The 27,284-nt window shown below is 37.7% G+C and overlaps 1 protein-coding gene across 1 annotated transcript in view; it reads right to left on the reverse strand.

Annotated features, from left to right (window-relative positions):
- The window catches only part of SLC5A1 (solute carrier family 5 member 1), a 53,536-nt gene extending 36,210 nt beyond the window's left edge, over positions 1 to 17,326 (reverse strand). The window contains exons 1-2 of the mRNA XM_053700527.1: positions 17,162 to 17,326; positions 15,514 to 15,585 (exon numbers count right to left, since the gene is read on the reverse strand). Of these exons, the coding sequence (XP_053556502.1) occupies positions 15,514 to 15,585; positions 17,162 to 17,287 (198 nt within the window). The 5' untranslated portion in view covers positions 17,288 to 17,326. The remainder of the gene's footprint in view (positions 1 to 15,513; positions 15,586 to 17,161) is intronic.
- Between the last annotated feature and the right edge of the window lie 9,958 nt (positions 17,327 to 27,284).

Here is a 27,284-nt window from a genome sequence, read left to right on the forward strand (position 1 = left end):
TTGAGAGTGGAGATTAGAACCTCACGGATGGGATAAGAAATCCAGTCATTGCTTAGCAAAGGGTCTGTAGATTACTGGTAATACATTTAGAATTCATCAGTTGTTAGATGACAACCAGAATAGCATGAAATCATTTGAATTACAAAGGCGAGAATATAATATTCAAATTAAAAAATGTATTTTGCTCATTTGCAAGTTAGCTATTTTATGGGCAAAATTTATTGTCATTGCAGGCGGACAGAATCACAAATAGTGAACCTGTCTGCTTGTAATTGAACAGTTGCAATGCTGCATTGCACAGAGAAATTTAACATTGTACAAGAGGTTTCTTGTGCAATGGCACCTCCTGCTCCTGAGCAGGGAATGTCAACCATCCCAAACAAGTGAGTGTCAGGGGGATTGATCTTTCGACCATTGAGGTGACAGAGAGGCAAAAGAAACAGGTTCTGCTTCTTAAATATATGGAGGCAGCTTCATATATTTACCTTATATATAACATCAAAATGAAGCATTGTTTAAAGGCGGATTAGCAACCGCTTGAAAATGGTTTCAGACCATACAGAGCTGACAATCGATCTATTTCATATTGGTATAGGCTACTGCCCCGAAAAGGAAATATATTATATAATGCCCAAAATTGGGAAAAGGGTTGTAATAGATGTCAAAATGATACATAAAAATCTAAATAGAGCCTAGAAAACCAGTCTTTTGTTATTATGGCAAGAATCACATCTTTGTTTAATTAATAGAACAAATTTAACTCCAGCCATGCTGTTTTATTGTGATAAAAATTTAATAAATATTTGTTCTATATATAGCTCTTCCTCTGCTAATTTGTCTCATATCCTTTTGAATTGCCCTAAAATAAATGGATTTTGGCACAAGATTTCTTATTGGAAAAAATAACAAAACATAACAGTTTACAATACAAGATACATTTATTTTAGAGAGGGGGCCAAGTTAAGATGTATACTTTGTGGTAGAAATATCATTTTTGCAGGTTGGAAATCTAAAAAGAACATTGTTTTGCACATTTTATTAAACAAAATGAAAGCACAGATGACAGCTGATCAATATGAGTTTCTGCTCAATTCAGAATTCAATGTCAAAACTTTTTGTCAGAAGTGGGAACTTTTTAATTTATCCTTGTTTTTCTAGACTCCTAGGCCTTGTTTCCACTGAGATGGTAAATTGTGGAAACTGGTAAAAAAAAAAAATATTTCCATTAAAGTTTATGGATAATTTTTATGTTACCACCAGTTTCCAAACTTGACTACCTTTTATGTTAATAATCTATGTTAAAATTGTACACCAAGGGGTAGATTTATAAAGCAGCAGATTCTGCAATCTACTCCTGAAGTTTCAGGTCTGCCTGAAACATAAGCTAAGGGGTTAATTTATTAAAGGCTTTCGACAGCCTTTGAGCCCCTACTGCTGCAGGTTCTCACAAGATGTCAGGAGTTGGGGTATTCCTTTAGGAACTGGTTCTCTGTTCTCCGTTTAAGGCTCCTCCTATTCCTGCTCATTGCTAAGTATTTTGCTTTCACAGGTTATTCTACCTTCCAAGGAGCAACATCCCTTAGCCGTTATCCAGTGTGATTATTTTCTAATACCTCACAGTTAAAGTCTTATCATCTACAAAGGATCTTGTGGATTCAACATAAACCTACCACTAACTTCTTATTTCTACGAATAGCTTCAATTTTCATAACAGAAGATCGCGGCTCCTCTGCCTCCTCTCCACCTCTGAGCTCAGAATCAGCTGGAGCTGCAAGCCGCAACGGATAACGTCAAACAGCGCAGTCTGCGTTCACACACTCACAGACCTCAGTGTGTCACGCTGCATTGCTTCCGAATCACAGTAATCTTTTAGGGAGAAATCCGATAGTACTGCTCTACCAGGACTCCCATAAGTTGTTAACTTACTATGAGCGACTATTACCAAGTGTTTACTACACCGATGTCTCATATGTATCCCCATATTGTTGTGTAACCTTACTTACCTTGCTTATAGAGACTGCCTGTAACACATTAGGATATTGCTGCTTATATGGACTGCCTATAACCTTATAGTAAAACATCTGCAGTGTTTAACTGTTAACACTAATCTTACAAAATTCATAAGGACTGATACTCAAGAGTACTGAAGTTAAGCTACTTCATTATTAGGGAACGTTATTTAAAGAAACACATACTCAACCAACTCAGGTTATACTGTCTAGATCCATTCACTTGACTACCCTCAGTCACCCTCAGATCTATGAGCAAAAACTTAGTTCTACTTACAACTATAGAACCACAGGTTTGGTGTGAGACTGAGTGGTATCAACGTAAGTTACCTGTCTATGTACTTACCTAAGTCTAACCTTACACAAGAGAACCTCCTCGCCGTATTTAACAAACATCGGTTATCAGACCGCTGCTTTCCTAACCTTTCGCAACCTCAAAGGTGGCGAAATTCAATCTCCGTGGTCTAGTCTGACTGGGGAGATTAAAAGCTCCTGCCCGCGCATGATTGGCTGTGCGCAGGCAGAGGGTGATATTGCACGTGAGCCCAAAATAGCGCTCGTGTGCAATAATAAATTCCTCTGGGGAAATTTGCCCCAACAGAGGCGAGCTGCGGCGGACAGTGGCATGTATATATGCGCAACTGTCCACCGCAGCTTGAAAAATCTAGCCCTAAGAAGTAGCGGTCATAAAACCGCTGCTCCTTAACTCAACCACCACTTCTGAGGTGGCGGACAGCAATCATCCCGAAATGCTTGTGCAATGTTAAATGCTGACAGCATATGCTGTCTGTATTTATCGATGTTGTGCGGACATAATCCGCTACAGAGGATCATGTCTGCCCGACAGTTGATAAATCTACCCCCAAGACTCCAAATAGCAATATGAATAATATCTATTAAAATAAAGAATAAAAAGCCTTATCAGGCTTAAAATCATGCAACGCTTTTCACAGCTTACATCACTGTTTTATCAGTTGCCTGATGAAACAGCAATGTCTAGTTTCCATTGAGGTGGTAAAGTTTGTAGATTGTTGATGGTAAAAACATTTACCAACAGTTTTCAAACTTTACCACCTCAATGGAAACTAGGCCTAAGTGTTTTATTGTTTATTTTATGAAATATTATTAATATTGCGATTTGGAGTCTTGGGGGACGATTTATCATTGTCTGTCCGACATGATACGCTGTAGCGGATCATGTCCGACAGACATTGCTGAATGCTGACAGCATATGTTGGCATTTAACATTGCACATATAGTTCTGGTAAACTGCTTGTGCAATGCCGCCCCCTGCAGATTCGCGGCCGCTAGCAGGGGATGTCAATCAACCCGATCGTATAGGATTGGGTGGATTGCAGACCGCAGCCTCAGAGGCAGCGGACCAGTTATGGAGCAGTGGTCTTAAGACCGCTGCTTCATAACTGCTATTTCTGGCGAGCCTGAAGGCTTGTGTGGAAACATGGGCATCAGGGGCCATTCGGCCCTTGATAAATCAGCCCCTGAGGGTATTTGAAGCAGCAGTTCCAGAGAAGAGGATTCAGTGAGCTGAGCCACAGAATGGCTCAGTCTGCTCTACTCAGTATATTGTGATGCTGCAACTCTTGTGAGTAGTTATTCTTCCATTCATTATACATCTTTCCTATTGGAGTGATCTTGGCCATGCTGCACACTCTGTGATTTGTGTTTTTTTTCTGTTTTATATTGATCTGTATTTGGCTATGCCAGAGATATTTGTGAAGTTCATGTGGATTTTCATGAAGTTTTTAAACTTGCAAGCTGCTTTTGGAAATTTTCAACTGGGCATATTACTGCTGATACTCTGACATGAACTCGTGACCTTGATCCACCAATATAGGACTAGTTTCTGTTGAGATGGTAAAGTTTGGAAACTGTTGGAAAAAATATTTATCTTCATTAAAGTCTATGGAGATTTTTTATGTTACCACCAGTTTCCAAGATTTACCACCTCAATGGAAACTAGCCCATATTTGGTAAGCGCTAGACTGCAATACCCAGTAAGATGGTGTCTTGTATACTATGCTCAAGAAGGGTCTGTATATAATTGGCATTGGCGCCACCACTATTAAGGAAACTCGCATATGGTTTTGATGTAACGGCAGATAAGTTATACTCGCTATCTAAGTGACTTTGTCTTGGAGCAATAAAGGAAAAAGACTCAATTTTAATTATGTAATAATGGCATCACTCTTAGAAGTGGTATTGGTTAATGGAGATATAACATAAGTTACTAATTTAGGGCTAAATTACGAGTGGAGCAATATCTTAACGTGCACCTGTAAAGGGCAAACTTTCCCCTTTACGGGCGCACATTAAATAACCAGCCTTTCACAAGTGGTTGGTTAATGTTCCCGCGAGCTTGCGGATTCACTTTGCACTTAGCGCAATTAACCAGAGGTCAGACCTCTGGTTAATGAAAAAAGGTTGCCCCAATTGCCCCCCCCCCCAAAAAAAAATAAAGAGGATAGTTATTGAAAATTAAATAAAAATATTTGCATCTTTATATATATATATATATATATATATATATATATATATATATATTTTTTTTAAACTGCACAAAACAGTTATAAGAGGTTAAAGTGAGGGGATGTGGGGTGTTTGGAAAAAAAAAAAACGCACTAAAAGTGCCTTTACATAGAGGTGAATGGGAGGTTGTGTTTTTATGCTTATATATATGTATTATTATTTTTTTTTATACCCTATGCTGCGTGATTTGCCCCTAGGTGAATTGCTGTGTCTGACAGAATGAGAACGAGGCTCCCATTGGAGTCTATGGAAGCACGCTCTTGTGAGCGCAAGGCGTCCAGGCAATGCAAAAGCCAGGTCGTGTTCTCATTGCACCTGACTTGCAATCCCAGCACACATTGTGTGTATATTGATACCGGTATCATTTGTTTTTATGTATTATTATAAACTGTCACAATTGAAATGATTTTAAAACTCCAAAAATATATTTTGTTCTTTTTAAACCAAAAACAGCTTTAAGCTCTACCTCTTTGTGTGTATTTTTAGTCTTATTTTGATCACAATTTTGGGAGTCAAGTGATCAGGAAGTTTAGCAGAATTTGGTAATAGAAGGAACAAAGAGTTTTTTATTTTTGTCTGCGCAGAGCACTGAACATGTAAATCAGCCACTAATGGGAGATTAAACACTATATAGATTTGTAACCATTGCAATGAGGTTATTCTCCGTCTACCTCTAGTCATGGGTGCATATTTAAATCTATCTTTCACTGCATTTCAGTGCGGATGTGTTTGCACGTGTCCAGTAACTCTCCATCAGATACCTACCGTGTAAGTTCCATAATGGCAGCACTCATGATTAAAGGGAATGCATGAAATGTATTTAGGGGCCTATTTATGAAGCTCCCTATGGAGCTTGAAGCCCCGTGTTTCTGACGAGCCTTCAGGCTCACCAGAAACACAAGTTATGGAGCAGCGGTCTAAAGTCCACTGCTCCATAACCTGTCCGCCTGCTCTGAGGAGGCGGACAGCGATCGCCAGAAATCAACCCAATCAAATGCGATCGGTCTGATTGACACCCTCGGCTAGCGGCCGATTGCCCGCGAATCTGCAGGGGGCGGCGTTGCACCAGCAGTTCACAAGAACTGCTGGTGCAATGCTGAATGCGGAGAGCCTAAATGCTTTCCGCATTCAGCGACGTCTGTCGGACATGATCCGCTGATCGGATCATGTCGGACAGACATTTGATAAATAAGCCCATATGTGTTTAGTGTCCCTTTAACCCCTTAACAACACAGACATAAACCTTAAGAGGTTTTTAGTCCTGTAATAGCGTGGGTATCGCGGAAAGCGACAAGACACGCTATTACTACGCATTTGGCCATAGTGTGGTCTGAGTGCTGTCGGTGAGAGCTGCATTATTTAACCCTTTACAGTAAAAAGGACAGCCAACATACAAGGTACATTGGTTGGTCGTAAGGGGTTAACATGCAAATTCCAGCCAGCTAGAACCATAGAAGCTTGTGGGTTCCACAGTAATGAATGAGGGTGCATATTGTAGTACCACACAGCACCACCTAAAACAACTACAGGAATGTAAAAGTGTTATCCACTAAATTTCTTTGAGAGGGCAATTTTTACTGATTATTATGGTAGTCTACAGGGATAAGAAAGCACCATTAATTCCTTAATAAACACAATTATTCCCTTTAATGTATAGCCCTGTCTGGTACAGATGGCTGTAATGCTTGCTTTGCAGTGTTTTGCATTTCCTCTCTGACAGGTAAGGAGCTGATTTGAGAAAAAATACATAATAAATGAGACCTAAAACAAGTCAGACGGCATCTTGTCTGCATAAATATTTCATTAGCCATAATACAAGATCACTCCTCTCTATCTATAATAACACATGGGGCCAATTTTTTAAATGTCGGATGGACATGATCAGCTGTAGGGGATCATGTCCGCCTGACATCGCTAAATACCGACAGCATACGCTGTCGGCATTTAACATTGCACAACATTTCTAGTGAAATGCTTGTGCAATGCCGCCCCCTGCAGATTTATTGCTGTCCGCCACCTCAGAGGTCTTATGACTGCTGCGTCTTAACTTATGTTTGCAGCAATCTGGAAACTACGGGGGTAGATTGCAGCGCCCGCTGCTTGTTAAATATACCCCATGGAGTGACCATAGCTACTGATGTCAGAGAGAAAAAACAGCTCTCTCGATTTCTAGCAAACCCCGAGAGTAGTTTGTAATCTGAAGATCAGATTCTTCTCCGTCAGACATTTTGAGACATTGATTATCACATATTTTATTACCTCACATGCTTTTGGCTTTTCTGTGCGCTATCTTTAACCCTGTGTTTTCTCAGTTTTGCATACCCGAATTTCCCATCAAGTTATACGTTTGTATCTGTCCTTTACATACATTTGTCATGTTTGATACAGCGTCACATTAAAAGGATAGGACAGTGAAATTTAGACTTGCATGATTCCGATAGAGAGATTCACTTCTGTCTTCAAATGTGCTTTGTTCTCTTGCTATCCCTTGTTAAAAAAGAATACGCACATATCCTACACTAGTGGGAGCTAGCTGCTAGATAGGTGCTGGCACACATTGTCTCTAGTGATTGGCTAACTAGATGTGTTCAGCTAGCTGCCAGTAGTGTAATGCTGCTCCGTCAGCAAAAGATAACAAGAGAAGGAGGCCAATTTGATATTAGAAGTAAATTGGAAAGTTGTTTCAAATTGTATGTTCTATACAAATCATGAAAGAAAATGTTGGCGTTTCCTGTCCCTTTAAGCACATCCATGTGGGGCTTCAATGCATTTTACTTAGTCCTCACTTCTCTAAGCTGAATGCTAAGTGTTTCTGGAGCAGGCAGTGATTTGTTAGTATTGCTATTATAAGATGAGTACTAACATGCTATAATGGAGAGGAAGAGATGTTGCTTGTATGTCTCACTGATGGTCAAAACCAAAGCATCCGCAAAGGAGGGAAATCACTCATAGGGGCCTATTTATGAAAGGCCTGTCGGACATGATCTGAAAGTGCGGATCATGTCCGACAGACCTCGCTGAATGCGGAGAGCAATACGCTCTCCGCATTCAGCATTGCGCCAGCAGCTCTTGTGAACTGCTGGTGCAACGCCACCCCCTGCAGGTTCGCGGCCAATTGGCCACTAGCAGGGGGTGTCAATCAACCCGATCGTATTCGATCGGGTTGAATTGCAGCGATCTCTGTCCGCCACCTCAGAGCAGGCGGAAGGCTCGCCAGAAACACAGGGCTTCAAGCTCCATACAGAGCTTGATAGATAGCCCCCAATGACTTTGTGTTTTAAACATTATATTGTAATGTAGGAGTCTCCTGTTCACATCTAGAACCTGCATAACAATATAAACAGCTGCCAAGATACAATTTGCTTTTCTAAAATTGTTTGAGGAACCGCACGGTATCGATGATCTCGCCAGACTTCTGAGCTTTAGATCAACAGGCCCTTGGTCTGTACTCAGGTACATTGTTGCCAGGTAGATACAGGACAATGGCATATATTTACTACATTATTTCTCTTAAAGCAACATGAAACCCAACATTTTTATTTGATTATTCAGATAGAGCATGCAATTTGAAACAACTTTCTAATTCACTTCAATTATCAAATGTTCTTCATACTCTTGGTATCTTTTAATGAAAAGCAGCGATTTAAGCTCAGGGGCGTACACATGTCTGCAGAACTATATGGCAGCAGTTTTGCAAGAATGTTAACAATGTAGTGCTCCATACACCTAGCTAATTATCTCTTCATCAAAGAATATCATGGGGAAAACGCAAATTTGATAATAGAAGTAAAATTAAACTTTTAAAAAAATGTGTATGTTCTGTCTGCGTCACAAAATAACATTTTTGTTTTTCATATCTCTTTAAGTTGTATATAAATATTTGTTTCCATTTGAAGCATATTGAAATTTGTTATCAATAACATGACAAGTTGTCAGGGTTATCACAATATCAAAGATAAATAATAGCGATTTGATCTGCTTATGAATATATTTTAATTACAAATAATCAATTACATAAGAATTAAAAAAAGCACCTCCTGTCACTGTTAATTGTTCCTGTGTAGATCACAGCCCTAGTCTCTGTCTTCATGGTAACAGATTTGTCACTAAAGTGGTTGAGCAATAACTGGGTTTTCCAGATCTTGAGAGAGTGAAGAGCTTGCTTAATGTGATGCTGGCTGGCTAGGTGCCCAGGAAGCTGGCATTTTTATTACTATGAATGGGAGGAGATTGCCATCTAGGGCATGATTCAGTGGGCTTTCTGACTAAGCGGGTGTGGGCTTCGCAAGTAAGAAAAAGCATTGTGGCTCTGGGCCAATCAATGCCAGGTTACCTCATCTTATTCTCACAGTAAATATGAAGCTGGCATGATAGCAGCTTATGCTTCCATGTCCCACAGACTTCCGGTTAAGTGCACTTATATTTTCCCCATAACAATATTAAAAAGTAGGAAGGGAAATGTAAAGCAAAATGTGTCAAGTCATTATGCAATAAAACATTTATATGTTTCAGTGCCACAGGGGTTACGACATATTAGCCTCTAGCCCCACTAGTAATTTATAGCTTACTTTCCTTATCTGTGGTCTGACAGTTATGCCATTGTGAAATGTGCCAATAGAAACCAACCATGCCACAGTGAAAATCCTGGCACCCGCAGAAAGTAAGTGAGCTAAACTGAAGCATGTATAGCGCATAAATAGTAACACAATAGGGCAGACCACCTTCTACATGAGCAAACTCACCATAGCATGTACAGGAATGTGCAAAAGGGGATTACAAGGCTCAAACACAAACAAATGGAAACACACTGGGATACAAATAGGGCCACTACAAATATACACTCTTGTGCGACACACCTATGAGTTGAGTGAAATTTGTGCTCATCACCTTACTCTGTACTGAAAGTTCTAATTCTCACACTATTTGCTTAGCCATTAACAGACAGAGCACAGAGATAAATTACTGCACTGTTCTGGCAGAGAGAAAGGACTTTATGTAACACTAACATAAACTATAGTAAAAGGATATAACATATGTTACTGGTTTGTTACATCTAAAAACAGAACTTTAGAAAATGTATTAGTTTTTTCCCCCGGTTTTTTGTTTGTTTCTTTATTTGTTTTAAACTAATGAGTTTACTGAAACATAAACAAGTCTACATAAACAGGTGTGGGAGTAACCTTTCTCTGCCAGTGAACATTTGATTCTTAATTGGACTTCAGTGCCCCTGCAATAAAATGGTGTTTTCAATATTTCACTAGTGAATTAAAGCAAAAGCACTTACCTGCCCATATAAAGGTGTTCCTACAAATTACAGCCATATCAGATTCAAACTGGCTAGGAGCATACTTGCATCCAACCTGGAGTGTGTATGGTTATAATTCACAGGAACACAGATAGGAAGGAAAAAGTGCCAGGCTAACTGAACCATTATTGGTTTCAAATGCTATGAAGGGAATGTTGTGACAGGTAAGTGCTTTAGCCTTTAAGACCTACCTATCTACTGTATAAATAATCTATTTTCATGTGGGAAATATTATGTCCCTTTAAAATGTTTAATTAAATGGACATGATACTTAAATATTATTTTTTTATGTTTTGTCTAAAACAATATGCAAAATATTTCAACAATATCTATAACAATGTTATATGTTGTTACACACACTGCTGTCTATAGTGTTCAACAGAGCCGTAACTAGAAACCACAGGGTCCAGGTGCAAGAATCTAAGAAGGGCCCACCCCCCCAAATGTGAATTTAATGCATGTCTTTTTTTTTTTTTACATGTAACACAGAAAAAAAAATTGTCAATTAGATTACGTCTGCAAAAGGGGTACCCTGTGCCCACAGTCTGTGAGATGGTCTGACCCCCTATTACTGTATATATATAGTGACACTATTTAACCCACTAGTACTGTATATAGTGGTGACACCGTCTGTAATCTGCCGGTGAGGTGGCTGGCCTGACCCTACCCACCCCAGTACTTTATATAGCGACCCCAGTAGTCTGTGACATAGTTCAGCCCCCCGTACTGTATATAGTGGTACTGTTTAGTGACACTGTTTACCCCCCGCCCCCCATCCCCCATGTTGTAGTAACAAGGTCTGTAATCTGCATAAATACACACACAGTCACATACATACACACACACACATAAACACGAATGGGTAAAACAGAAACACTAACCCCTGTAGTCAGAGACAGAGACACTAGTAAAGCATCACGTCACACTCACATGATATCAGTGCAGGCAGCGGCAGGTCAACGTTTTTTATTGAAGCTGCCCCCCCTCCTTGGGGGCCTGGTCGCAGTTTTGACCCCTCTGCACCCACGGTAGTTCCGTCCCTGGTGTTCAACAATGTATAACACTGTTAAAGGGACACTGAACCCAATTTTTTTCTTTTGTGATTCAGATTGAGCATGTAATTTTAAGCAACTTTCTAATTTACTCCTATTATCAATTTTTCTTCATTCTCTTGCTTTCTTTATTTGAAAAAAGGCATCTAAGCTATTTTTTCGTTCAGGACCATGGAAAGCACTTGTTTATTGGTGGGTGAATTTATCCACCAACCAGCAAGAACAACCCAGGTTGTTCACCAAAAATGGGCTGTCATCTAAACTTACATTCTTGCATTTCAAATAAAGATACCAAGAGAATGAAGACAATTTGATAATAGGAGTAAATTAGAAAGTTGCTTAAAATTGCATGCTCTATCTGAATCCCAAAAGAAAAAAAAAAATGGGTTCAGTGTCCCTTTAAAATCACTATTAGAAACATATAATGTTCATGACACATGAAAGTTCTCAAGCATATCTAGGTATGCCCTTGATAAGAATACCAAGAGAACACAGAAAAATTGATTATAGAAGTTGCATGATGAAAGCAGGTAGATAGCTGAATTGCTGATTAACTCTCAAATCTCCAGAGGGTCACATCATCTCAAAAAAACACTAAGGGGCATATTTATCAATGTGTGAGCAGATATGATACAAAGTAGTTTCTTGTTTCTTGTGAACTGCTAGTGCAATGCCGCCCCCTGCAGATTGGCAGGCAGGGGGTGTCAACCAACCCGATTGTATTCGATTGGGTTGGTTTCTGTCCTCGGACAAGTTATGGAGCAGCGGTCTTTAGACCGCTGCTTCATACCTTCTGTTTCTGGCGAGCCTGAAGGAAAGAAAGAAGGGGCATCAAGGCGGCTCATGTTTACTTCAGCGTATTATTTAATAGTAATTAAGCATTCTACTGTAAAATTTCTATATAAAAACAATATATTAAAAACATGTGGCAAATTTGCACATCTTTGCAAAGGGTATAGCAGCGGAAGCACAAATCCTCACAAAATCTTATTGTGTCTTATTTTGCTGAGGCAATCCGGGCCAGATGTAAATGAGCTCCTACGCTTTTTTAAGCAATAACTATGTCGCCAACTTCGGCATATGTAAGTATGCAGTATACAATACAGCCTTAGGGGAGTGAGACTAGCTCCATTGGCAAAAGAGAGTTATAGGAAAAGAAAAATTAAGGGCTAGATTATAATTGGAGTGCAAAATTACTTTAGTGAAAGTGATATTTGCTCTCCACTTAGTAATAACAGCTCACGCAAATGTGTGCTGGTATTACAAGTTAGGTGCAAAGCGAAGCGACCTCACGTTCGCATTGCATAGAAGCTTTGCACTCACGAGAGCAAGCTTCCATAGGCTCCAATGGGAGCCTCGTTCTCATGCCGTGAGACACGGCATAAGAACTAGCACAGCGAAGGGGGTATGTCGCACAGCGATGGGTAGCAGATTGTAAATATATACGTATATGAATATATACATATATATTTATGTGTTAATATGTGTATATAGACATATTACCACATAAATATATATGTATATAAGCATATACGTATATATTTACAGGGAACACACAGTTCCCATAGACTGCTATGTAAAGGCACTTTTTAGTGCCGTTGTTTTTCCTAACACCCCACAGCCGCCGACTTTAGCCCCTCATAACTGCTTTATGCAGTTTTTTTTATTAATAAAAAAAATATTCTTTATTTTGGGGGCAATTGGGGGTTATTTTGAAAATTAACCATGGGTCTAACCTGTAGGTAATGTTCTGAGTGCTAATTGCTACCGCAAGCTTGCGGTAGCAATAACCAGCCACTTGTAATGGCTGATTATTTATCACGCCCCCTAAACGGGTGAATTCGGCTGTTAACGCGTGCGCAATAAATTAGCGCTCCAATTGTAATCTAGCCCTAAATCTTGAAATCAGTGGCATTATCTAGTGCTGATATATGAGGTAAATTATAGAGATATATGCACACGTATCACATTTCCAGCTCTGCATAAACACAAGCATGCTGCGCTAAACACTCCTGGTATCTTTAATGTGTACCAACAAAAACACCATATAAATGGAGGAAGACCATGGGGAAGTGCCATTACTTGAGCTAAAAGCCCTCCCAAAAATTAGGGGTTAGGCTAGAAAGGGGGATTTTCCATGGAAAGAGGGAAAGACCTTCCAAAAGGATGGCTAATAGTTTCATTATTTTGTTAACATTTTTTATAATTATTATTCAATTTTAACATGGTATTAAAGTTTTCTGCAAGTGACTTTAAACTATGCAATCTATGCGTACTGCACGTCCTTTCTTGATACCTCAATTAACAATAAATATAGTTTTTAACACCCTGTTGCCATTAATGTGACTAACTCACTGGGTGACCATACACCAATGTTACCAAGATCTATAGAATGTATGCACGATCTGTCTTTCACTCAGTGTTATCTTTGTGAATCAGGGATGCTGGAACAAACCCTGCTGTTTCCAATAGTATGGGTTAACTATATAACTTACTTATAGAGCAGGGCTCAACAAATCCAGGAGCTAGGGAACCACTGACTCCTACAGGGGTCAAGTCCTACAAAAAAGTGTGGGAACTCACCAAGACTTCCACCCCCAATACAAGTATTATTGTTTTATATATATATATATACACACACACTGTATTTATATGTATATCATCTATACAATATGGTTAAGGAAAGCAGGTTAAATCCAATGAAGGGTTGAATGGTTGCCTTTGGGCCTGAGAATTCTCCTCTGTCACAGAGTCTCACCCACTCAAGGTGCAATAGTCCTATTTCTGCTGAGGGGAGCTAAATAACTCCAGAGCAAGCCACACAGAAATGTAGAGAGAACACAGCAGGACCTCTGACAGACTTACATTTAGTGTATTGTAGGAAGTGTTACTGCCCATTACTAGAGGATCTCACTATCCCTCTAACCAGACTGGGCTTCCAGCTCCTCCCACCAGCAGCAGCAGTGTTTACTGAAGTGTTTTTGTTCTCTGTCCAGAGGGAACTTAGTTCCTCCTGCAAAAATAGTACAGGAACTCTGTTCCCATGCGTTCCTGCTTGACTTGACCCCTGGGCTCCTAGAATTTTACCCCTGGCTCTTAATTTTTTGGGATTATTATAGATCAATTTAGATACAAATACCACTGTCTGGCTCCTAAATATTCTTACTAGCCCCTACATTTTAAACAGATTTGTCAACCACTGTTATAGAGCATACATCTAGATGTATCAATGATAACCATCAAACAAAATATGTCATTTTCTTTTTAACTTTTATTGTGACACCACGTTTCATTATTTTGTTAACATTTTTTATAATTATTATTCAATTTTAACATGGTATTAAAGTTTTCTGCAAGTGACTTTAAACTATGCAATCTATGCGTACTGCATGTCCTTTCTTGATACCTCAATTAACAATAAATATAGTTTTTAACACCCTGTTGCCATTAATGTGACTAACTCACTGGGTGACCATACACCAATGTTACCAAGATCTATAGAATGTATGCACGATCTGTCTTTCACTCAGTGTTATCTTTGTGAATCAGGGATGCTGGAACAAACCCTGCTGTTTCCAATAGTATGGGTTAACTATATAACTTACTTATAGAGCAGGGCTCAACAAATCCAGGAGCTAGGGAACCACTGACTCCTACAGGGGTCAAGTCCTACAAAAAAGTGTGGGAACTCACCAAGACTTCCACCCCCAATACAAGTATTATTGTTTTATATATATATATATATATATATATATATATATATATATATATATATATATATATATATATATATATATATATATATATATATATATATATATATATATACACACACACTGTATTTATATGTATATCATCTATACAATATGGTTAAGGAAAGCAGGTTAAATGAAGGGTTGAATGGTTGCCTTTGGGCCTGAGAATTCTCCTCTGTCACAGAGTCTCACCCACTCAAGGTGCAATAGTCCTATTTCTGCTGAGGGGAGCTAAATAACTCCAGAGCAAGCCACACAGAAATGTAGAGAGAACACAGCAGGACCTCTGACAGACTTACATTTAGTGTATTGTAGGAAGTGTTACTGCCCATTACTAGAGGATCTCACTATCCCTCTAACCAGACTGGGCTTCCAGCTCCTCCCACCAGCAGCAGCAGTGTTTACTGAAGTGTTTTTGTTCTCTGTCCAGAGGGAACTTAGTTCCTCCTGCAAAAATAGTACAGGAACTCTGTTCCCATGCGTTCCTGCTTGACTTGACCCCTGGGCTCCTAGAATTTTACCCCTGGCTCTTAATTTTTTGGGATTATTATAGATCAATTTAGATACAAATACCACTGTCTGGCTCCTAAATATTCTTACTAGCCCCTACATTTTAAACAGATTTGTCAACCACTGTTATAGAGCATACATCTAGATGTATCAATGATAACCATCAAACAAAATATGTCATTTTCTTTTTAACTTTTATTGTGACACCACGTTTTTTTACATTTTCAAGATTGATTTAGTTATACTTTCTGCTACACGTTGTCAGGTCTATGTGACTGTTTATAAAAATCTATATTTTGTTGCATATATGGTCTATGCCCACCCATCCCACTCACCGGCCACCACACCATACTGCGCCCAGCCAAGAAGAATCCTCCAACTGTTCCACGGCTTGTTCTTACCATAGCCTAAAACATAAGATGACAAACATTCTAAACTGGAAATGTCTGATCTTATACCTTCTAGTGGATTTAAACACTAAACTAAGGTGGAGCTGAAAATTAGGATTCCAAGTTCAGTTTATTCTGCAAAAATGTATCTATAAACATGGGTCCAAATCTAAGCATGTAAATTATCCGAGAGTTAGCCCTATGGTATCAATAGGTTTATTGTGTTAGTGATTCATCTGGGAATATTATAATGTTATTTTGTTACTTCTGCTTGCACAATATGCTACGCTGTTAGTAATGGGTAATCCAGGGTGCTATTAGCACTCTAGCATATTGTAGTATTAATACTTAAAGGGACATTAAGCGCACAAAAAAACAAAAACTTTCATAATTTAGATAGAGAATGCAGTTTAAAATTTGCTTTGTTCTCTTGGTATTCTTTGTTAAAAAGCATACTTGGGTATGATCAGGAGCAGCAATGCACTACTAGGAGGTGGCTGCATATACCTGCCACTTTTCATTGGCTCATCTGATGTGTTCGTGCTCACAGTAGTGCATTGCTGCACCTTCAACAAAGGATACCAGAAGAAGGAAGCACATTTTGTAATATAAGTAAACTTGAAAGGTGTTTAAAATTGTATGTTCAGTATGAATCATGTAAGAAAAATATTGCACTTTATGTCCCTTTAATCCTAAAGGTTGCTTGAGCACTACAAACACAAAACTATACCATACAGCAGTGGTAGTGCCGAGTACTCTGGGTGCTATTTATCTATGACATGTTATTGTGCTACTTCAGTTAATCTTGGTGGGAGTACTATTAAAATGCTCCCCTGCTAATTATATACATTTATACCATAAATAATGTGTAATTTGGGGGTGCTATTGATACATTTCTATAACACTACAGTGTTAGTTTTGGGCAATCTAGTGGACACTATGAGCACATCTATATTATGGCTTGATAAATGCATATTAATAATGTAGTTATTTGGGGGCTATGGGCACATCTACAGCATGCTGCATATAATTATTAGGTGGTTGTGGGTGCCAATAAAACACATGAATAACATGATGCACTTATCTGAGGGTCATATAAAATATAGCATGATTATTTTTTTTTTACTGTGTGTTTAATTCCTTTAAAAGGCAAACACACAGTCAAAGTTACACTCCTGATATACCGTTATTGTGCTCCAGCTTAGGATATAGTCAGTGATTGTTGCATACGCATGTATACCTGATTCACATATTATCACCAGCTGCTGTATCTTAATGGAATTTGTTTAACTATAAAAAGCTATAATGAAACTATTTTATTTTTACACTAAAATATTCTTTTAACAAATCTATTACATGCTATGCTATAATGTGGTTATCTAGTTGGTTATTAAATGCTTGAATATATATCATTAAATATTGTGTAACCTGTATGTGCTGCTAACAGAGCTTGGTGCACAGGTATGACTGGCAATGTAAGTAACACTTGTATAATGTATCACACAGATATTAGGGAGTCACTATACAATCTATTAGCACAGACAATTCCCTCCCCATATTCAATAAGCTATAATATACATCAGGAAATACTTACCCATAGACCCACTGCCAGGACAACCACAAAATACACCACAATCACAGAAATGTCTGCAGCATTATTAATGGGAATTTCATTCTTGCTTGAAGGGCCAGTTGTGGGGGCAAAAGTGGTGGTATCCATCGTGCCCAAGTTCCTCTGTGGGCCACTGCGCAAAACAGCCTCCTGGTCCCTCTCTCTCCTCTTAGTTGTGTCACTGGGATGTGGAGTTAATTATAAACCTCTTCCACAGATATTCCCCCCGCCCCTGGTCCCATCAATGTGTAACCTGCCCCATGATTTACTTTCCCTAAAAACTGATAAGTGTCAGAAAGCTGCTCTCCTGCACTTCAGCATTACTTGATAACAGGCTGGCAGCGCCTCACCTGTGCTTTGTAAGTAGGGTGTAACAATGGATTTTGCCAAGGAGGTTGGCATAGAGGTGTGGACTACATATACATGAGAGTTACTGGCATACGTTACACTTTTACTATGGTTACACATTTCATGAGTGCTTCAGAGCAGCTATTGCTTTGCTTTTGAGAACCATAAAAACATTTAGCTGTAATGAATATTAAACAACACACTACTATGCATATGAAAAAGCATTATTTTAATAGTATTACCATCATTATTATATTGTGTGAAAAAAATAATATAGGGACAGTATACTATAGAAAAGTTTTTACGTTAATGTGTTTCTAATTACTTTTTTTATCAGCTGCAGAGTATAAAATGTATGAGATTTGCTTTTTGAGGCTTATTTGTGTATATGAATTAGCTGATTTTGTGTTTTGAAGCCACAACCTAATAAAATGGTTTGAGCTTGTAGGTATAATCAGATCTCATTACATTATCACATTGTGTACATATACATGCTTCTTTATCTTATATCTGTCCATAAACCAATCACCAATACTTGGAAAGAACATTTTACTTCCTTATCTCTTCTATAACCCACTGGGAGTGTAATTACTTCTACTGGCTGTGTTAACAAAGCTTTCAGGATGGGTGGGGATACCACAGGCTAAATAAACTATTTCAAATGCCAATATAAGGGTAATGGAAATACTTGTAAACAATTTAATACACTCCAGGAGGTTAAGTGGATCATTGGGAAGAAATTAAAGGTGAGAACATTTTTTAGTAAACTGTCCCTTTAAGTTAAAGCTATTTAAACAGAGTTTGAAACTAAAAGGAAGTGCATATTTGTGCACAACTGCATTGAATTGCTCACTGACTGATAAGAACAACTCACCTATCTTTGTTGATGAACACTGAAATGCCTCAGAAGCATAAAAACTAAAATAATTTGTTACCTCATTAACATATATATTTTGTCACAGCAAAGAATAAAAAGTAACATCCATTTAAATACCTATAATAAATGTATTTGTATTATAAAACAGACATATATAAACATTTAACCCTGTGGAAACCACTGAAGGATTCAATCTTATTAGTAGAAATATGGTCAGCTCTCTTTGGCATCCAGTGGGTTAATTTAGTATATTCCCCTCTTGAACAGGATTGGGCAATATTTAGAAACAGGAGAGCGGCATACCAAGCTTGCCAGCTCCAGTTCAGGGTTCATTTTCATACCTATTTCTATTCAAACAAAATCTCTTTTGTCTTCTTCCTCCTTCTTAGGATTGAAGTTCTAGTTATCTTTGCTCTAATAATCCACTAATATTTAACAGTTAAATAATACAAATCCACATAAGTATAGGCAGAGCCAAAAGACAAGCAGAAATAATATATACTGCAAAAGACAAGCAGAAATAATATATACTGCAAAAGACAAGCAGAAATAATATATACTGCAAAAGACAAGCACAAATAATATATACTGCAAAAGACAAGCAGAAATAATATATACTGCAAAAGACAAGCAGAAATAATATATGCTGCAAAAGACAAGCAGAAATAATATATACTGCAAAAGACAAGCAGAAATAATATATACTGCAAAAGACAAGCAGAAATAATATATACTGCAAAAGACAAGCAGAAATAATATATACTGCAAAAGACAAGCAGAAATAATATATACTGCAAAAGACAAGCAGAAATAATATATACTGCAAAAGACAAGCAGAAATAATATATACTGCAAAAGACAAGCACAAATAATATATACTGCAAAAGACAAGCAGAAGTAATATATACTGCAAAAGACAAGCAGAAATAATATATACTGCAAAAGACAAGCAGAAATAATATATACTGCAAAAGACAAGCAGAAATAATATATACTGCAAAAGACAAGCAGAAATAATATATACTGCAAAAGACAAGCACAAATAATATATACTGCAAAAGACAAGCAGAAGTAATATATACTGCAAAAGACAAGCAGAAATAATATATACTGCAAAAGACAAGCAGAAATAATATATACTGCAAAAGACAAGCAGAAATAATATATACTGCAAAAGACAAGCAGAAATAATATATACTGCAAAAGACAAGCACAAATAATATATACTGCAAAAGACAAGCAGAAATAATATATACTGCAAAAGACAAGCAGAAATAATATATACTGCAAAAGACAAGCAGAAATAATATATACTGCAAAAGACAAGCAGAAATAATATATACTGCAAAAGACAAGCACAAATAATATATACTGCAAAAGACAAGCACAAATAATATATACTGCAAAAGACAAGCACAAATAATATATACTGCAAAAGACAAGCAGAAGTAATATATACTGCAAAAGACAAGCAGAAATAATATATACTGCAAAAGACAAGCAGAAATAATATATACTGCAAAAGACAAGCACAAATAATATATACTGCAAAAGACAAGCACAAATAATATATACTGCAAAAGACAAGCAGAAATAATATATACTGCAAAAGACAAGCAGAAATAATATATACTGCAAAAGACAAGCAGAAATAATATATACTGCAAAAGACAAGCAGAAATAATATATACTGCAAAAGACAAGCAGAAATAATATATACTGCAAAAGACAAGCAGAAATAATATATACTGCAAAAGACAAGCACAAATAATATATACTGCAAAAGACAAGCACAAATAATATATACTGCAAAAGACAAGCAGTAATAATATATAAAACTTGGTCCTGGGAATGACAAAAAAAGAAGAGGCAAATAATATATACTGCAAAAGACAAAACAGAATTCAATATATTACAAATGTAGCTGTGGTCGGAAATATTAGGAGTCCATTTATAGAGAGAAAGGAAGATGTTTTCTCCATTTCCCATGAAGTTAAAGGGACATAAAACCCAACATTTAAGTTCATGATTCAGATGGATCATACAATTTTAAACAACTTTCCAATTTACTTCTATTTTCCAATTTCTTTGTTTTTGTTGTTGTTCGTTGTTGAAAAGCAGGAAGGTTAGGTCAGGAGTGTGCACGTGTCTGCAGCACTATACTGCAGCAGTTTTACAACAATGTTATACATTAGCAAGAGCACTAGATGGCAGCACTATTTCCTGTCATGTAGTGCTCCAGACGTGCACGCTACCTATTTAGATATCTATTCAACAAAGAATAACAAGAGAACGAACAAAGCAAATTTGATAATAGAAGTTCATTTGAAACTTTTTTTTTTTTTTATTGTTTGCGCTATCTGAATCATGAAAGAAACAATTTGGGTTTCATGTCCCTTTAAGACTGTCCTTGTAAAATGAGCTCTGAGTGCTTCCTATTCAGAATCTGCTTTTGCATGTAAGCTGATGCACTGTACTGTCCAACTGTAAACATTAGTCTGGGCTGGTGAAAGACCCTTACAGTGATCTGTCTAAATAACATAATTTATATCTTACCTGATAAATTAATTTCTTTCATGGTGGCGAGAGTCCACAACCTGTTACATAGGGGATGTACATTCCTACCAGGAGGAGGCAAAGTTTCCCAAACCCCAAAAAGCCTATAAAAGCCCTCACACATACCTCAGTTTAACATATAGCTAAGTGATGAGGTGTAAGGAGTACGAGCCAAAAAAAGAAGCAGGGAAAAAAGATGTGTAAGATATAAATTATGTTTCCTTTTATATAGGTGGCAAGATATAGGATCCTATGTACCCAAGCTGTGGTAGTCCACAAGTGACAATAAAGGGAGGGATAGAAAAAAGCTGCTTTTTTTTAAATTAAATTACATTAAATCCACAACCCAAAAGAAAACTCAAAATATAGACACAATCTTAAAACTGAGACAACTGCCTAAAGGACCTTTCTACCAAAAGCTGCTTCTGACGAAGGAAAAACATCAAAATGGTAAAATTTAGTAAATGTATGCAAATAAGACCAACTGAAGCCTCATTCTTGAAACCCCAAGATGTGGCAACTGATCTAGTAGAATGAGCTGTAATTCTCTGTGGAGGAGGCTGACCTTCCTCCAAATAAGTTCTGTGAATCAAAAGTTTTAACCAAGAGGCTAAAGAAATAGTAGATACCTTCTGACCTTTCCTGGGGCCAGAAAAAAAGGACAAACAGACTAGAAGTGTGTCTGAAATCTTTAGTAGCATCAATATAATACTTTAATACTCTAACAAACATCCAAGAAATGCAGAGATCTTTCAGAAGCATTTTTCGGATCAGGACATAAAGAGGGAACAACAATCACCCTACTAATGTTGTTGTGTGAGGAAACAACTTTAGGCAAAAATGTAAAAGAAGTTCGCAAAACATCCTTGTCCTGAAGAAATATCAATAAGAAGACTCAAAGCAGAGAGCAGACCATTCAGAAAATCTTCTAGCTGAAGAGATGGCCACAAAAAACAATACTTTCCATGAAAGTAGTTTATAACATCCAATTTATGCATAGACTCAAAAGGAGGAGCCTGCAAAACCCTTAGCACTAAGTTCAGACTCCAAGGAGGAGAAATAGGCCTAATAACAGGTTTAATTCAGACTAAAGCCTGAACAAAACAATGAAGCAAATTTCCTATGAAATAATACAGAAAGAACAGAAATGTATCCTTTCAAGGATCTGGCCGATTAAAACCCTTATCTAAATCATACTGCAAAAACTGAAGAATCCTAGGAATTCGGAAATAATGCCAGGAAAAATCATGATCGATAAACCAAGACATATAAGTTTTCCAAAATTAACTCAGAATATGAGAATCCTCTATGACTAAGCGTTCAATTTCCATGCCATCAAGTTTAGAGACTTTAGATCTGGATCGAAGAAGGGCCCTTGAGACAGAAGGTCTGGCCTTAGTGTGGCCACGGCGGGCAGCTGGACATTCAAACCAAATCCGTTCACCAAATCCTTTGAGGCCACTCCAGGGCAATCAGGATGATAAATGACTGTTCTATATTTATCTTGGAAATTGCTCTGGAAAGTAGGATCAGAGAAACTGCTAAAGCTTCTACTGCCTCTGCCTGAATATCCCTGGACCTTGCAAGGTACCTGGGAAGCTTGTTGTTCAAACGAGAGACCATCAGAACAATTTCTGGTAGACCCCATAAATCCACAATCAGAGCACATCCTGATGAACAGACTGACAACTTAGAAAGTCTGCCTCCCAGTTGTCCACTCCTGGGATTTGAATTGCTGTAATTAGGCAAGAATTTGCTTCCGCCCAAGAGAGGATTTGAGACACTTCTATCATAGACAGGGAACTGCGAGTTCCCCCTTGATGATTGACATAAGCTACTGCTGTCAAGTTGTCTGTGTTAAAATGGAGGTAAGGCTCCCTTTTCAATAGAGGACAAACCTGAAGGGCCCTGAGAAGTGCAAGCCTCCCAAGGTTTCCAAACCCCTTGTGCTGTCAGAAACCCATAAACAGCTCCCCAACCTGAAAGACTTGCATATGTGGTGATCACAGACCAGGTAGGACTAGCAAAAGAAGCCCCTGAATAATAGACTGATGATTCAGTCACCAAGTCAGATATAGGTGCGTGCTGGGATCTAAAAATATCAATTGGGATATCTTAGTATAATCCTTGCACCATTGACACAGCATACAAAGCTGAAGAGGTCTCATATGAAATCAAGCAAATGGAATTGCGTCCGAAGCTGCAATCATGAGGCCTAGTACTTCCATACACAGAACCACTGAAAGGAATGAGAGAGACTGAAGGTTCAGACAAGATGGTGAGGAAAAGAGTCATGGACACAATCTTTTTGGAAAGCTAAAAAGGTGATCTTTGTCTGAGGAATAAAGGAACTCTTTGGTAAATTGATCCTTGAACCATGTCTTCGAAGAGACAACAATTGTTGTTTTGTGTGAAAATTCTGCTAAATGAAAATATTGAGTTAGTACTAAGATATCATCCAGGTAAGGAAATACTGACATACCCTGAGCTCTGATTGTACAATTTTTTAAACCTTGTAGATGGATTAAAGGACACACCTGGCTTAGACCATTCCTTAGCAATCATATTAGAGACAGCATCAGTTATTGGGAAAATCTCTGGGAGATTAACAAAAGTTTTGTATACTAAATTTAAATGATTACAGGGAAATTATTACAGGGTTTATCATCAGAATGTTTACAATCTTCAACCCCTAAAGTGACCAAGACCTCCTTTTAAAAGAGAAGAAATGTGTTAAATTTTAAATAAAAAGTAGGAATTTTCAGGTTCTAAATCAGATGAGGAAGCCTCATCGTTCAAAGATACTTCAGTATGTTTTGGATCAGTACATATATTATTAGTACTTGGTAAAACATGAACTGACCTTTTTTGCTTATTTGAAGGCGGTAGGGCAGCCAATGCCTTTGTGATAGTGCTAGTGATGACATTTTTCATTGCCGGAGGTACTTCATCTGCATCTACCTGTAAAGAACAGACAGTAGGTGCATTAGTACACATAGAAACATCATTATACTGATCAGTATGCGATAACAAATCTAAACATGAGCCACATAAATGAGCTGAAGAAGGTACTTCAGTTGTTTTACAATAAGCACACTTAATAGTGTTAGAAAAGTTTTTAGGAGGCTTAGTTCCTAGGATAATTTTAGGGAATGATAAGTGCCGCTTCATTATTAAAAAAACTAAAGTGATGCAATAAGCACTATATATACAGTATATAAACGCCTGTAGGCAAGCTCTATGAGGAAAGGAATAATAATGCCCCCTATAGCATTGCATTGACATTAAAGAACTAAGTATATGCAGCCTAGGTAAGCAATAGCTGTCAGCGTGCGCAAAATACAGTTACCATTTTATAATAAAAAATAATGTGTCATCCAACATGTGTATGATAATGTGCTGACATGCGCTAACCCGGCGAGCGTAAACTAACGTGCGGTAACCAGGCGGATCAACTAACCTGTATCAATGAGGCTATGATTAGATGTGCACTAAACCAATGAGCGTTGAACTAGGGTGTTTTTAAGTGTCGGGACCCAGAGTGTGCAAACTAAAGCACATCAAAAAAAATTAGCACACCAACAAAAGGGAAATAGTAAGTATCTGTCCCAGGGCCTATATACACATATATAGATAAACATTAAAACATTTTAAAAGTGCTTATAAACATAGCTGTGAGTATCTATATTTAAAGAAATATAAAACATACTTAACCATAGACACGTGTCTACTATCATCAAGTAGCAGACAGCCAAACCAGTACTGAAACATATCAGCAGAGGTTATGTAATGGGAGTAAACCATCAATCTGTAAAGGGTGGCAGAAGACGAGTCCCTGTGAACGAATTACAGAGAGCTCATGAAGAACTTCCCATGAGGCGAAAACATTGTATCACAAGACAGTACTCCAATACGTCCCTATATACATAAAAAACACGGAAGGGGACTGGACTGGGTACACATCCTATGACCCTGTAACATGTTCAGCCCTGGGTGCTCAAGAACACTTTCAGGAAGCTGTGCTGTCTCCAGAGTCCCAGGCAGTTAAGTCTGGGCGCAAGGCCCATAGGGAAAATTACAAAATAAATTAATACAAAACACAGAGAAAGTCCAGCACTCGTTTGTAAGCGCTCAGCTAAGATTAAAAGCAAAACTGGAAAAGTTAGTTACCGAATCTGGACAAATTGGACAAGCCCAGGTACCACGTCAAGGTGAAGGGTGCACAGGCTTATGTAATCACCCTTGACATATACAAAACATGGAAGGGGACTTCACTCTCAGACTGGACTGGGTACACATCTCACGACCCTGCAAACATGCGCAGCCCTGGGTGCTCAATAGCACTCTCAGGAAGCTGTGCTGTCCCCAGAGTCCCAGGCAGTTACCCCAGACAAGTCTGGGTGCATGCATACACATATTTAGTCATGTGCATGTATGCATATATATGTTGAAGCCCCTTACAGCCCTTTTTTGCCAAACATCTTACACCATCTACCTTAGAGCACTTTTAACTTTATTTTTTTAACTAGTTTTTATTAGTGAATGTTTATATGAGTGTAATTGTACTTTTACATGTATTTATCTTGTGTTTAATGCAACTTCTTTTTTCTTCCCCTACCCTTTACACAAGCTCTGAAGTTGTGCTAACCCACCACACATTAAATTCTCTAGCACTTAAGCAAACGCATTTACTTTCAATTCCATCGCTAGCAAAAAGCTGGAAAAAAATGATATTACTCGCTCACTACAGTTAGCGCACCACTCGTAATCTAACCAACTGTCTTCTCTGTATTACTTTTATCAACAGAAAAATTTACATTCGCTGGTTGCCTTGAACATGTCCTGATGTTCATTCTCCAGACCTTAAAGCACTTTTCTTTTGTTGAACCAGACATAAAAAAGCTGTCTTCTTTGGATCCTTTGACTATATGTCATTGAAAATAGTCCTAAAGAAAGTTTTGGATGTGAAGAAGTTGAACCAACATACATTGAGCACCTTGTACTGTTTTTCACGATTTACTCCCACTTATATATGGTGCATAATAGGGGTTGTATTTCTTTTAGTAGTAGCGAATATAACTTAGCTTCAATTAGTAACATTAATATAATGCATCCACAACATTTTTTGCAAAAACACCCAACAAATTTATATATAAAGCAGAAATATTGAAACTCCCATTGGCTTTATGACTTTATGGGTAATAGGATACATGTAGTGAGGTGTGTACAAAGAGACTTTGAGCAGGACTTAGATAGCGTAATGACATTATCCAGAACAAATTACAGCATCATGCTAGATACTTATGTAAAACACTGGGAATATTGATTTTCCCTAGTGCCGGAATAAAAAACACCAAGAGTCTATAGTAAGGAAAATACAGTCTATTCTTAGGATCCTACTCTGTTACAGATCATTGGGTTACTCTTCCACATAATGAGGAATATTACATTACAGCTACAGATACATTATCTGCAAAAATGTCTGTAGACAATCATGGATAATTTTGCAGAAATGTTATGTATTTTCAGCTTGAAATATATTCTTTTCTAATGTATAGATGCTTTATGTTATCAGTTTGTTGTAGTGGCACACTAGGTCTGTGCTGTCCTTTCATGTCCCATTAAAGGGACAGTTTACCCAGACATTTTTTCCCCTTTAAATTGTTCCCAATGATTCATTTTACCTGCTGGTGTGTTTTAAATTGTTTACAAGTAGCTCCTTTACCCCTATTTTGGCATTTGAAATAGCTGATTTAGCCTGTGGTATTGTGAAAAAAGAAACAAAGTGTTGCTCTAACTTTACACTCACAGCCTATCCTGGGAAACCCTTTCCACAAGAATAACCAATGATATAAGTATAAGAAAATATAGGAAGACGCTACAAGCAGAATGTGTATAAAAAGATGTGAATCCAATTCGTATAAAAAATCTGTATAAATCTGTAATGTCCCAGAGTGTGTATTATATTGAAATACTCCTAATAAATAAAGAAAATATATAAGAGAAAAGAGGTGATAAAGTTATATAAAATGTACAATATATCTATATATATATATATATATAAATCGCCACCTGGCAGATTGTGAAACAAAAGAGGGAATTAAATCAAATGTAGCTAAGTAAAAAATGCTAATTAGCTGTAAAAGTGTGTCTCTCTGAGAGATGTGAAACAATATATCAAGATAGCAAAAATAGTCCCTCTCCGTTTCAGTGAGTGAGCTCAAGTAATATATGATAAATCCACAATGGCCCCATAAGGTAAAAACATCAAAAACTTTATTAAGGCGAATAAAAGGTAGGCAGACTCATAAAAAGTATCAGTTA

Source organism: Bombina bombina, chromosome 2 (genome assembly GCF_027579735.1).
Source record: "Bombina bombina isolate aBomBom1 chromosome 2, aBomBom1.pri, whole genome shotgun sequence".
Taxonomy (NCBI): Eukaryota; Metazoa; Chordata; class Amphibia; order Anura; family Bombinatoridae; genus Bombina; species Bombina bombina.